The sequence below is a fragment of the Oryctolagus cuniculus genome, chromosome 8 (assembly GCF_964237555.1).
Source record: "Oryctolagus cuniculus chromosome 8, mOryCun1.1, whole genome shotgun sequence".
NCBI classification, from domain to species: domain Eukaryota; kingdom Metazoa; phylum Chordata; class Mammalia; order Lagomorpha; family Leporidae; genus Oryctolagus; species Oryctolagus cuniculus.
In genome coordinates this window covers 82,912,681-82,927,037 of record NC_091439.1, presented here as the reverse complement: position 1 = coordinate 82,927,037, position 14,357 = coordinate 82,912,681, and the positions used below count along the sequence as shown (strand labels likewise).

Sequence of the window (14,357 nt, the reverse complement as noted above, 5' to 3'; positions counted from 1 at the left end):
GGGCTGGTTAGAATGCTCATCTTACATTGAAGTACTGGGTTCGATCCTCAGCTCTGGCTGCTGATCCCAGCTCCCTACTAATGCAGACCTGAAGAGCCAGTGCTAATGACTCAAGTACTTGGGACCCTACCACCCACGCGGCTTTCCTGGTTGCAGCCCAGCTATTGTGTGTGTTTGGGAACTAAACCAGTGGATGGAAGCTCTCTGTTGCTCTGTCTCTAGGAAAACAAAACCAAACAAAAACAAACTTGATATGAAAAATAAGACAGGAAGAGACCATGTTTAACCAAGTTTAAGATACCTGCATCCCACATGAGAGTGCTTGGTTTCCATCCCTGGCTCTGATTCCTAATGTCAGCTTCCTGCCAACTCGGACCCTGGGAGGCAGCAGTGATGATGCCTGTAAGTAGATTCCTGCCACCCCAGGGGGAGACTTGGGTTTTATTCCTGGTTCCTGGTGCTGGCCTGGCCCAGCCCATCACTACATGTATTTGGGGCATGAACCAGCAGATGAGAATTCCCTATCTGCCTCTCAAAAAAAATTCAAATGTATCCTTCCTAATTTCTAACTAGTACTAGTACTGTTGGGTAGCCACACTCACAAGAACTCAAAGACCTACGTGTAAGAGGTAAATCTAGAAAGCTCTGAAGAAAATAGGGTAACAGATGGATTCGTTGGTGGTTTCTTAGATGTCACCCTCACAATAAAGGAAAATAAAATCAGACCTCATCAGAACTGGAAACTTGTGTTTCAAAGAGATACCATCATGAAAGTGAAAAACAATCTCTTGAAGGAGAACTTTGCAAATCATTTAATAAAGGACTTAACTAGAGCATACTTTAACTCAATAATCAAAGGACAACAAATTTTAAAATGGGTAAAGGGGTGGGCATCTTGGCACAGTAGTTAAGACATGGGAATGTGTGTAGTTAGTACTGCAGTGGCTGCATTTGAATCGTGGCTCCGTATTTTTTTTTTTTAAGATTTATTTGAGAGGTAGCGTTACAGACAAAAGACAGAGAGAAAGGTCTTCTGTCCGCTAGTTCACTCCCCAAATGGCCACAACGGCCGGAGCTGCACCATTTCGAAGCCAGGAGCATGGAGCTTCCTCCAAGTCTCCCATGTGGGTGCAGGGGCCCTAGGACTTGGGCCATCTTCTACTGCTTTTCCAGGCCATAGCAGAGAGCTGGACTGGAAGAGGAGCAGCTAGGACTAGAACCAGCATCCATACGGGATGCCAGCTTCTCAGGCAGAGGATTAACCTGCACCACAGCGCCAGCCCGCTGGCTCCATTTCTGATTCCAGCTTCTTGCTAACATACACCTTGGAAGGCAGCAGGTGATGGCTGAGGTGATTAGGTCCCTACCACCCATTTGGAAGCCCTGGATTGAGTTCCAGCCTCCTTGCTTCAGCCTGGCCTGGTCCCACCTGTTGCAGACATTGTGGGGATGAACCAGTGGATAGAAGATCTCTCAAATTTAAAACTCAATTATTATAAAATATATAAACTATATATACGTACATAATATAAATTATATAGATAATTAATAAATAAATAATATGAATAGGTATTTCTCCAAAGGAGATATATAAATGCCACACAGCACATGAAGATATGTTCAGCATCATTAGCCATTAAGGAACTACAAATCAAAATCATGATGTCACATCACTCCTACGAGGATGGCTGTGTTAAAGAAGAAACCTGGGGAAATTGAAACCTTTCTCTGTTAGTGAGAATGCAGAATGGTACAGCTTACTTTCCTCAAAAGGTTAAAGTTACCTATGATCCTGGAACTCTGAAATATAACTCAGAAAAATGGAAACGTGCACACAATTTGTATATGAGCTTCACATTGGCATTATAAATAGCCAAAAAGCAGGGGAGAGAGGACTAAAGTGTTCACCAACTGATGAATAAGTAGAAATATGCTATATACATAAAATGGGTCATACAGCAAATCTATATTTAACCTTTTAACAAGCCACCCAAACCTCCTGCAAGTGCACCGTTTTGCATTTCAACCAGCAATGTGTAACAGTTCCAGTCGGTCTGCTTCCTTGCCAGCATTTGGTATTGTTAGGTTTTTTTTGGGTTGGTGGTTTTCTTAAGTAGCCATTCTAGTGGGTGCGTGGTGCTATTTCACTGTAGCTTTCATTTGCATTTTCCTAATGATAACGATGCTGAGCCCATTCATACACTTATGGTCATCCATTTCTCTTCTCAGGGGAAATGTCCATGTAGTTTGTCCACATTTTGGAAGGTTGATTGTTTTTATTTATTTATTTATTTATTTGAAAGGCAGAATAACAGAGAAGGAGCTTCTTCCATCTGCTGGTTCACTCCCTACATGGCCACAACAGCTAGCTGAAAGCCAGAAATTCCATCAGGGTCTCCCACATGGGTGGCGGGACCCAAGAACCCAAGTACTTGGGCTATCATCTGCTGCCTCCTAGGTGCACTGGCAGGGAACTGGATGGAGAGTGGAGCAGCTGGGACTCAAACCAGCACTCTGAGATTTGGGAGTCCCAAACAGCAGCTTGACCTGCTGCACCACAGCACTGGCTCCTCGTTGCTTTCTTATTGAGCATTAGTTATACAAAGAGGCTTAAAGTTCCTGTAAAATGTGCATGATGAAAAACTTGTATAGTTTTCCATTTGTTTGCAACAAAATAAACATCTTTTAATTCTGCTTTTCCACAAAAACTTTTTTGAAATTTTTATTTGAAAGGCAAAGAGAGCACCCATCCACTGGCTCACTCCCCAGGTGCCTGCAGTGGCTGGGACGGGGCCAGGCCAAGCCAGGAGATAGGAACTCAGTCCAGGCCTCGCATGTGGTGGCAGAGACCACGGGACCTACATTGCCTGCTTTCTCCCAAGGGGTGCATTCATAGGCAGGCAGAACCAGGAGAGGTGCTGGGACGTCAACCCAGGCACTCCAGTACGGGAAAGAGGCACCTTAACTGCTCTGCCCAAGGCCTCTCCCACTCTCTCCCCTCCACTTTTTGATGTAACCTCTTATTTTCTGAATATAAGCCCATGATCACATGTTGCAAATATTTTCCCTCTGTGGCTTTTTATCTTCTAGTCTTTTGCAGAGCATATCATAATTTTGATAACTATAATTTTCATTTTTTCTTCTTTCAGGGATCATACTTTTTAGTTTATATGAGAAATCTTTGCCTCGTCCAAGGTCTCAGGGATTTTTCTTCTAGCTATCTCTGGTAGCTTTAAGTATTGCATTTTTTTTTGAAAGATTATTTCTTTGAAAGAGTTACACAGAGAGAGAAGAGGCAGAGAGAGAGAGAGGTCTTCCATCCGTTGGTTCACTCCCCAGTTGGCTGCAACGGCCAGAGCTGCGCCAATCCGAAGCCAGGAGCCAGGAGCTTCTTCCGGGTCTCCCATGCGGGTGCAGGGGCCCAAGGACTTGGGCCGTAGCAGAGAGCTGGATCGGCAGTGGAGCAGCCGGGTCTTGAACCAGCGCCCATGTGGGATGCCAGCGCTTCAGGCCAGGGTGTTAACTCATTGTGCCACAGCGCCGGCCCCTAAGTATTGCATTTAAGTCATGATGGCTCCATTTTCATTCCACTTTGTGGTATAGTATGATCTGAGGTCCATATTTGTACATATGGATATCCTAATACCCTTCCCCCACTGAGCTACCTTTGTGCCCTTGTCAAAAGTGACCACGTGTACATGCACGTGCATCTGTTTCAGCATGCTGTCTTTATTCCACCGATCTACTGTTTCACCAACACCACAGTCTTGATCATCCTAGCTTTATGTTAAGTCTTGAATTTAGGGGCGTGTCCTCCAACGTAGTTCCTTTTCCAAAAGCATTTTGGTTAGGGGTGTGCATTGTGGCACAGTAAGTTGAGATGCTGCTTTTGATGACTGCGTTTCCTACTGGAGTGTCTGGAATCAAGTCTCGGCTCCAGTTCAGATCCCGCTTCCTGCTAATGCAGCTGGGAGGCGGCAGATGGAGTTCATTGTCCTGACTGCAGCCTGGCCCAACCCCTGCAGTTATGGGCATTTGGGGAGAGAGGAGCAGTGGATGGAAGATGCAACTGTCAATCTGCCTTTCAAATAAAATAAATAAAACTTTGAACAAAAAAAGTCTTGACTATTATGGTTGTCCTTTTTCATACAGATTTTATAATTAACTTGTCAATTCCTATAAAAATTCCTGCTGGAATCTGGACTGGAGTTATATATTGAATCTCTAAGCCAACCTGAGGAAACTGCTATCACTTCCAATCCATGAGCATGGGGTCTCCCTCTTTAGTCTTTTTTGATTATTTTCCATCAATGTTTTCTACTTTTAAGCATATAGATATCATAAATACTTTTGTGAATTTTAAGTTTTCTGTTTAAAGATTTGCTTCTAAATGTTCACTGTTACTATGTAGAAGTATAATTGACTTGCTAAACTCACGTATTAGTTTTAGTGGCTTTCTCCTAGATTTTTTTGGCTTTTCCATCAGATCACTCATCTCTGGGCCTTTTTTTCCTCCCTGCCTGATTGTATCAGCAATACAGTAACCTCAGACACAGTGCTGGATAGAAGTGCATTGTTCCCAGTCTTAAGAGGGAAAACATTCTGTCTTTACCATTAGTATGTAAACTGTAGGCTTGTTTTCTTTTTATAAATGTTTTCAGGTATATAAATATTTTAGTTTGAAGAATTGTTTTTTAGTCATAAATGGGTGTTGACATTTCTATGCACCTTTTGACGGAAAATTTTTGAGATGTCATTCACATAATTCTAAAGCATACTGCTCAGCAGTTTCTCATACATTTGCAAAGTCATTTTCTGCAACTTTTGAAATGATCACTCAGTATTTCTTCTTTTGTACGTTAATACAGTGAATTACACTGGCTTATTTGAATGTTGGGCCAACTTTTATTCCTCTGATAAAGTCCATTCAATCATGATGTATTTTTTTATATACTACCAGATTCCATTTAGTAGTATAATAAATTAGTTCCATTAATATCCTTGTGATCTTATAACAAACATTACTATGAATACACTTACTGTTTCTGAACAGAATCTAAGAATGGCTTAAATGCTCCCACAAAATTTACCATTTAGGAAAATTTTAATTAAAAAAATTCTGTATAGTTTTCCTCATAACATCAATTGGATCAAATAAAGCTACATATTACTCCACAGATGATAAGACGTGTATGATGAACACACACACACATACACACAGGCCTTAAGTAACTTACATAATAGAAAATGACTCCAATAGTACAGAAGTTGGCGAACTGGCTTCCCCCCGCTTTGAGTGGCTGCTCTGGAATTCCAATATAAAGTTGTTAAGGTAGGGCTGAGGACCTGGTTTGACGCTAATTACATAACAGGTAATCATTTTCTTAACTATTTATGTTACAGAGTAATAAAAATAGAAAAATTTTCTAATGGTATTTTTATTTGCATTTTACATAAGATTGAGAATATGTCAGTTGTCCAATACCCAAAAATGTGGAAGCCAAAACAGTATGCCCCCTGCCCTCCCCAGATCACTGCGCCGCTGTTACTGCTAAGGTTCAATTTTCCAGAGCGCAGAGGTGAGATCCACAGGCTGCTTTTACTTCTTCATAGAGGAGGGAACAAAGAAAGGTGGTCTTTGTGACACAAGAAAGTGGATGGAGTTTCTGCATGTAAAGTGGAGAAAATATATACTCTCATTTCAAAGCAATTTAATCAGGCAAAATTTCCGTTGTTTTCAAAAGTAATGTCAAATTTACTTGAGAATTAGATAATATGAAAGGGTTCTTGTATGTGGTTAAATGTGGTGTATTTAAACTGAAGAAAAAATGCAAAACTTCTTTTTTTACAGAATAGTATAAATGTTTATTTTTCTGTATGATTTTTCTTCACTGTCCTGTTTTTTACAATATAGAAAAGTGTATTCTTTGAATAGCTCTAGTAAATATAAATTTAATTTTTCTACTTTGGGGTGTAAATAGAGCTAAAAAATTATATACCCAACCCTCCCCAAAAAGTCTTTTAAAATTGTTGAGTTAATGTGGCTATTAATCTTGTTCAGCAATTTGATGCAAATGCCTAAATACAAAAAGTCATTTAGTAAGTACTACCCAGGAAGGAAAAAAGGCTTAATACTTAAGATAGCTTCTTCTCGAAAATCAGAAAAACTAGTAGCATTTGATTGCACCTTCAAATTTTTACAAGCAAAACATTCTCAAGCAATGCCATCATACATAATCTACAAATGGAATTGAAATTCCACAAACACTTTCTGCACACTGTATATAAATACACATCACAACAGGGCAATTAGAATTAACACAGAGTATATACAAAATGAACAAAATTTAAGTTTAGACCAAAAACTTATTGCAATCTTTTGAAAAATAACTTGATTAGATATTACTTTATTCTCTTACACTAATTTACATTTATACAAATTTTAATTAAACAGACTAGATTGAGGTGCTAAGAATGTTTGCACTATCTACACTTAGAGTTACTGCACTATAATCTTATAAATCCAAATTTCAAAAGGAAGATATTTTAATGAATTAACGGAGTCCTCTTTTGGATTACTTATATCTACTGCCTATATCTTGCATGTTCACAGGAACATATATACACAATACATCCACCTGTAGAGTCCTTGTAGAAGTGTCATAATCACACACTAACAGTTACTGAGGAGTAAGGTACCGAAGGAAATGCCTGAATTCCAACATCTGTTTTCTTGTAGTAAAATCAAGAGTCCTATTACAACAGGCTCCTCAATTCATAGTTTTTGAATTTCTGAAACTGATTTAGGTTATACTGGTGATTCTATGAAAACACGCCCTCAGCGTACTGAATCACTGGCTAACTAACAATGATGTCCTAACTAAACTTTCTTCCAGAGGGAGTTTTCCTATAATTTTGAAAGCTTTATCAGGAGGCCGCTTCGGGAAGTCAGCTACGGGTCGGGCAGGGGTTTGAAACCGCTGAACTTCAGTCTACAAAGAGGTATGTGTAGGTGGAAAACTCTCCCCTAAATTCATCTCTTACAGATCCAATATTCTTTATTTCTCCATCTGAGCCAAATTCTATACTTGATAATGATGTGAGGTTCTGTTATACTGTGTAATAAGAATCTACTTACATTAACAAGCACCTTTCATTTTAATAGTACCCAGTAATCACTCAATTTATTATCATTTCAAAAATATACCACCTCTTTGAAAGAAAATGGAGACATCCTACAGTATTTATCTAGAAACACAATGCCCATTCTCTGAGAATTATTTACTGTTCCTTAATGTTTTATATATTTAAAAAAAATAACCTTTATTTTAAAAGTGTGCCTGGGGACTGCTTCCCCTTTTGAGAATCTCAAAGTGACAAGATATTATTTGAGAATCTGCCCTAGAAAGCTGATTTTTCTTAAAACAATAGTGCGTTTCTCAACACAGCATGTCATCAGGAAACGTTTCATAAGAATTTACGTAGACAGTCTATCTGTATACGCTGTGAATCTAGTACCAAAGAATGACTGGGTAATGCCAATGCTGCTTTGGCTTTTTCTACTGAACAAAGTCATACAACGCCATATATTATAAATTATATTATAGTAATTTATAAATGTTCTTTGTCAATAGAATCAGAAGGATAGAACATCTAATTCTTAGGAAACCCAAGCAAGTTAAAACTCTATAATACAACAAAGAAAAATTCAATTTAGAAGGGGCATAAGGAGATTTAACTAAGATTTAAAATGTACTAATTTCCTCATTAAAATTTCCTCTCTTTCAATATTATAAGTTCAGGTCTCTTAAAACAAGGACTGAATTAAAATACAGTAATTGCTGAACTGTGTTCCAGAGGATCAATGTCCCTGCACCCTCAGTTTGCTGTGCAGTCCCGTGCAGCCGGCTCCCGCGCAGGAGTTAGCAGTTCATGGCACAAGGGTCACTTTTTGCTTTTCCTGCAGAGTTGATGACGCTCATCAGGCATCGTCCGAATTCCTCAAGTATCATCCGTTCCGCTGCGGCCTTTGATTTTCCCTTCTTGTCTGCCTGCTCGGCCTGGGCGAGAAGGCAATTACACGTGGCTTCAGCTACTTCCTTAGTGACAAATGTAAACGGCAACCTGAAGAGATTTTCGAGAGAGAGAAATAGTTGATGACAGTGCTGAGTAAGAACAAAAGTGGGCAACAGTCTTCTTTCATCTCAAACTCTGGTGACACCTGCACAGTGGGTGTCACAATTTGCACAAGGAGCACGAGCACTTTCCAAGGTCGATCTGACTTTATTACTAAGCATATTTTAAGGATATTGTATAGGAAATAGAACATTTATGACTTATTACCTAGACAAGGTTACCTTTAACTAAAAGATGTAATTCTAAGGGTAGACTAAAATTTCTATAACTAAAATCCGCCCATGAATTTAAACTTCATGGGTCCATGCTTTGTTTAATGTTGTGTTATTCACTGTTTCCCCAGCGCCTAGAATAGAGCCAGGCCATGAATATTTGCCGAATGAATAATTAATATTGGATCCTGGAAGCCTTTCTCCCACAACACTGAAAACAAAAAACAAAACCCCTCATATTTTTTTTTAAGATTTAATTATTTACTTGAAATCAGAGATCCTCTGTATATAAAGATAATTAAAAAAGAATCTTAATGAAGAATGGGATGGGATAGGGAGTAGGAGATGGGTGGTTATGGGGGGAAAAACCGCTATAATCCAAAAGTTGTACTTTGGAAATTTATATTTATTAAATAAAAGTTTTCTAAAAAAAAAGAAAAAAGGGAAAAAAGAAAGTTACACAGAGAGAGAAGGAGAGGCAGAGACACAGAGAGAGGTCTTCCATCAACTGGTTTATTCCCTAATTGGCCACAATTGCCATAGCTGTGCCGATCCGAAGCCAGGAGCCAGGAGCTTCCTCTGTGTTTCCCACGCAGGTGCAGGGGCCCAAGGTCTGGTGCCATCTTCCGCTGCTTTCCCAGGCCACAGCAGAGAGCTGGACAGGAAGTGGAGCAGCCGGAACTCAAACCGGTGCCCAATGGGATGCTGGCACTGCAGGATGCTTTACCTGCTACGCCATAGTACTGGCCCCCATCATGTTGTTTGTAAAAAAATAAACAGAAAAGGGCTGGTTGGCTATACTGGAGCCAGGCCACGCCTTAAAGCCTGAAAGAGGTTAAATCAGGAAAACTAACCTAACCACAACCTCAAGAACCTGTTTGTGAGCAATCACTGACAGAAGCAAGCTCAATGCTAAATAAAGGCAGCTGGAATCCAGGCCATTATAACGAGGGGGTAACTGAGGATTCAGGCTACCTACCATACAGCTGTAGGGAAATCTTTAACATGCAGAGCAGCACTTTAAATTAGAAAACATTGTAACAGCTATAATTCATTTTATAACAATGTTCATATTATATCATTGCATAATTATTATTGCTGCATAATAAAAATGATTATAATAAATCATTTGGAAACTATAGAAAAGTAAAAGGAAAGGAAAATAAGTTGGGGCCAGTGCTGTGGCGCAGCAGATTAAAGCCCCGACCTGCATCACCGGCATTCTATATGGGCATTGGTTCGAGTTGTGGCTGCTCCACTTCCGATCCAGCTCTCTGCTAATGTGTCTGGGAAAGCAGTAGAAGACGGCCCAAGTCTTTAGGCCCCAGCACCCACATGGAAGACCCAGAAGAAGCTCCTGGCTCCTGGCTTTTGATCAGCTGAACTTAAGCCGTTGCAGCCATTTGGGGAGTGAACCAGCAGATGGAAGACCTCTCTCTGTCTCTCTCTCTGCCTTTGCCTCTCTGTAACTCTGCCTTTCAAATAAATAAATAAATCTTTAAAAAAAATGATAATGACATGCTATGAAAAACAATAATTCAAGGGTTTTGTCATTCAAAACAAAAGCTTAACCTACTAGAATACTTACAGTTTTTACACACTTTTGATTATCCCAAATAATTTTGAGTTCTCACAACATATCATGAACATTTTCCCCAAGTTGAAACATTAATTATAAATATTTTTATTAGCAATTTTTAATTCTTTCAATATTTTTCATATTTTACTGTAGCTCTATCTATAGTCTCCACATGGAGGTGAGATTTAATAATCTAAAGGATTATTAAAGACCAGAAAGGATTCCATGTAACTGACGTATCCACCCTTTTCCACTTTATTCAGTAGAGTACCACTTGCTGATATTAAGTTGTAAGTGATCTTTAGAAATACTATCTGAAACATTTTCTACCCCCAACAAAATCCTTACTTAATCACTAAAATTTTTTCTAATATGGATCCAAGTGCAAATTACAAACTACATTGCATCAGGCTGACAATAATGGGAACAGAAATGATCACCAGGAAAGGGCTTTTTTTTTTTTTTTTTAAGATTTATTTATTTGAAAGAGAGAGAGAGAGTCTTCTATCCAATGACTCACTCCTCAAATGGCATGCAATGATCACAGCTGGGCAGATCTGAAGCCATGAGCCAGGAGCTTTGTCCGGGTCTCCCATTTGGGTGTAGGGGCCCAAGCACTTGGGCCACCCTCCACTGCTTCCCCAGGTGCATTAGCAGAAAACGGGATCAGAAATGGAACAGCTGGGACTCGAACCAGCACTCATATGGGATGCCGGTGCTGCAGGCTGTATGCACTAAGCCACAGTGGTGGTCTTGAAAGGGCTATTTTAAGAATAAGAAAACTGAGGCCCAGGAAGATGAAGTGTTTAATTCACAAACTACTAGAGGCAAAGGCAGTATGAAACTCAGGTCTGCCTGACTTCAAGGGTTACACAGGTCTCACTAGGTCTCTGTTTTTCTCTGCCTTTCAAATAAAATGGAAATAAATACATTTAAAGGTCAAGCTTTTTTACTCCAGAGCTCAGCAGTCTAGAGAAAAATAAAATAAAGGACTATGATATTATACAGTGCTGGGTGGTCCAACTACTAGGGAAAGTACTCCAAGAACCAGAAAAGGCAAGAGAAGGTAAGAAAATGCAAAAATGTGAACCATTATGCCATCAGGTATTAAAAAGCTGGCTTTCTTGGGGGCAGTGCTGTGGTCCAGTAGGTTATGCCTCCACCTGCAGTGCCAGCATCCCATATGGGCGCCGATTCTAGTCCCGGCTGCTCCTCTCCAATCTAGCTCTCAGCTTTGGCCTGGGAAAGCAGAAGAAGCTGGCCCAAGTCCTTGGGCCCCTGAACCAGCGTGGGAGACCCGGAAGAAGCTCCTGGCTCCTGGCTTCGGATCAGCCCAGCTCCAGCCTTCACGGCCATTTGGGAAGTGAACCAGCAGATGGAAGACCTTTCTGTCTCTCCCTCTCACTGTCTGTAACTCTACCTCTCAAATATGTAAATAAAATCTTTACAAAAAAAAAAAACAAAAACACCTAGGTTTTCTTATGGATTTCTCTACAGATGTGCATGTTTATTTGAAAGGCTAAGCAACAGAAGGAGAGAGGGGGAGAGGCAGGGAGGGAGAGAAGGAGAAAGAGAGAGAGTAAGAGAGAGACTCTCCCATCTGCTGGTTTACTCACCAAATGAGCCCAACAGCTTGGCAACAGCCAGGTCTGGGACAGACCAAAGCCGGCAGCCAGAAACTCCACCTGTGTCTCCCACATGAGTGGCTGGGGCCCAAGTACTTGGGCCATCCTCTGCAGCCTCTCCAGGCACATTAGCAGGAAGCTGGATTGGAAGCTGGATAGGACTGAAACCAGCACTCCCACATAGTGCCCATGTCATAGGCAGTGGCTTAGCCTGCTGTGCTACAACACTGACCCTGGGAAGGTTCTCCACCCCCCCACATAAATCTTTTATTTAATGAGTATGAATTCATAAGTACAACTTTAGGAATATAGTGATTCTTCCCACCATACCTGCTCTCTCAGAGCAACTCCCACCCCACCTCCTCCTCCCTCTCGCATTCCCAGTCCCATTCTCCATGAAGATTCATTTTTAATTAACTTTATACACAGAAGACCAACTCTATACTAAGTAAAGATTTCAACAATGTGCACAACACACACACACACACGAAACTGAGAACAAGTTTTACAGTTAATTCTCATAATACAACTCATTGAGTATAAAAGTCCTGCATGGGAAGTAAGTACACAGTGACCACTGTTGTTAATTTAACAATTAACACTTATGTATGACATCAGTGATCACCCAAGGCTCTTGACATGAGCTGCCAAGGCTATGGAAGCCTTTTGAATCCACAATCTCCATCACCCTGGAAAGTTCTTCATCTTAGTAGGGAAAAATCCAATTAAATTAAGCATGGCAAACTAAAGCATTACCACGCATTTTAGAATTACACAGTCTGACAGTGGTTTTCCTGTTACCTTTAAATTCCCTGACAACAAGTAACTAACAGTGGAAAGAAAATGCAAACCACAAGTTTACAACAACCAAAAATATGAACTCAAATTTGCCCAAAAAAAGGAAACTTTTCCAAAACTAAATATTTGAGAGATTCTATAAGAGAGACAAATATTGGCTTAGACTTACTTCCCTCCTCCACTGTTCAAAGTAGGTGCTGGCCTAGTGAGCAAGTCCGAAATTTGGGAGGACAACTTGGTCTTCGCTGCCGTTTGCTGCTGCACCCGGACTTCAGCTGCATCCGCCAAGTGCATCAGTGTCTTTCTTTCCGGGCTTTCTTCAAAATTCTTACAGCCAATACATTTGCATATTGAGGAACACATTATTTTTGCCTAGAAATTTATAAAATAAAGTTTCCATAAGCAAATAAAAAAGTTGCTGCAAGTACATTTCACAATCAAATGAACAGCTTAAGAGTATTTCAAAAGTTCACATAGAAAACTGGAAAGTAAGTTTATTCTACAGTAAAATTATTCTTTGTGAAGTAGCCTCAAAAATAGCAGTATCTGGTCAACCGGCATAGGATTCGATGGAAGTAGCTCTTACTGACAAACTAAATGGGCTGACTATACACATGAAGAGGTCAACCTCTCTGAAGTGGAGGGCTGGCTGAACAGTGTTTATGCTTGAGTCCTCCCATGTGACCTTCTCTCCCCCAGGAATTAGATTTTTCTTCCTGGTATGAATAACATGTATTTCATAAAGAATATGATTGATATAATATTAAAAATAGGGGTTACTCAAAATCCAACCATCTTGATCAAATCAACATTAATATATTGGTGACCCCCCCCAATTACATAAATATACACATAACTTCCTATTAAAGGCATTTCACAGATGCTTTTTTTTTTTTTTTTTTTGACAGGCAGAGTGGACAGTGAGAGAGACACAGAGAGAAAGGTCTTCCTTTGCCGTTGGTTCACCCTCCAATGGCCTCACTGATCTGATGGCAGGAGCCAGGTACTTATCCTGGTCTCCCATGGGGTGCAGGGCCGAAGTACTTGGGCCATCCTCCACTGCACTCCCTGGCCACAGCAGAGAGCTGGCCTGGAAGAGGGGAAACCGGGACAGAATCCGGCGCCCCGACCAGGACTAGAAGCCGGTGCGCCAGCGCTGCAAGGAGGAGGATTAGCCTAGTGAGCCGCGGTGCCGGCCCACAGATGCTATTTTGATTATGGTTACTTTCCTTCCGGAATTCTCTCCCCAGACTCCCCAAATTCACATTAAAGCAGTCTTTCCTTCCATGTAAAAATACATAAAATGGAAGTATATTCATACATAGACCGTCTATACATATACTAACAGAGAATTCTTTTCATTGTTTTAATTAGTTTCACAAAATCACATGCCAACTTTTCTGCATCTTGCTCTTCTTACAGTACAACTCTTGGAAATCTTTCCCTCGAAATCATTTGTCAGGGCCTGAATTCATTCTACCTGATGCTTGGGTGTCAAGGCCTGGAAGATGTGCCACATTTCATTGGGCACTGATTGCCTGATCGATGGGTATTTGTTTCCAGTTCCTGGGCACCTACCATAAACAAGGTATAGAATGATTTATGTTTTTATTTCTCCAAGCAAGATTTCTAGAATTAGATTCACTCACCCAAAGGTATATGTATTCTAATATTAAGAAATGTGGCTACATTGCTTTTCCCAAAGGCTGTGACACCTCACTTCTCATTAGCAATGGATTAAAGGAAGCCTTTCCTACATTCCCTCCCACAATGGCTATTATAGCTCTTGATAATATTTTCCAATCAGATTAATCTACATTTCCCTGACCCATAGTGACTCTGAGTATCTCTCATCAGCTGCATTTCCTTCAGTGAGTTCAAGTCAATTTAAATTAACAAAATGACTGTCCGTGCTCTCTGTACTGCCTAGCAACAGAAAAGTACTACATTACGAGCAAATTTACTCTGTTCCTTTTTTTTTTTTTTTAATTTTAATTTTTTTTTTTT

At 40.3% G+C, this 14,357-nt stretch overlaps 1 protein-coding gene across 28 annotated transcripts in view; it reads right to left on the bottom strand.

Moving 5' to 3' along the window:
• Positions 1-5,840: 5,840 nt before the first annotated feature.
• LIN54 (lin-54 DREAM MuvB core complex component) overlaps positions 5,841-14,357 on the bottom strand; it is a 102,954-nt gene continuing 94,437 nt past the window's right edge. For all 28 annotated transcript variants that reach the window (XM_070047949.1, XM_070047958.1, XM_070047953.1 and 25 more), the window contains 2 exons: positions 12,520-12,722; positions 5,841-8,124 (listed from right to left, as the gene is read on the bottom strand). In XM_070047949.1, the coding sequence (XP_069904050.1) occupies positions 7,923-8,124; positions 12,520-12,722 (405 nt within the window). In that variant the 3' untranslated portion in view covers positions 5,841-7,922. The remainder of the gene's footprint in view (positions 8,125-12,519; positions 12,723-14,357) is intronic.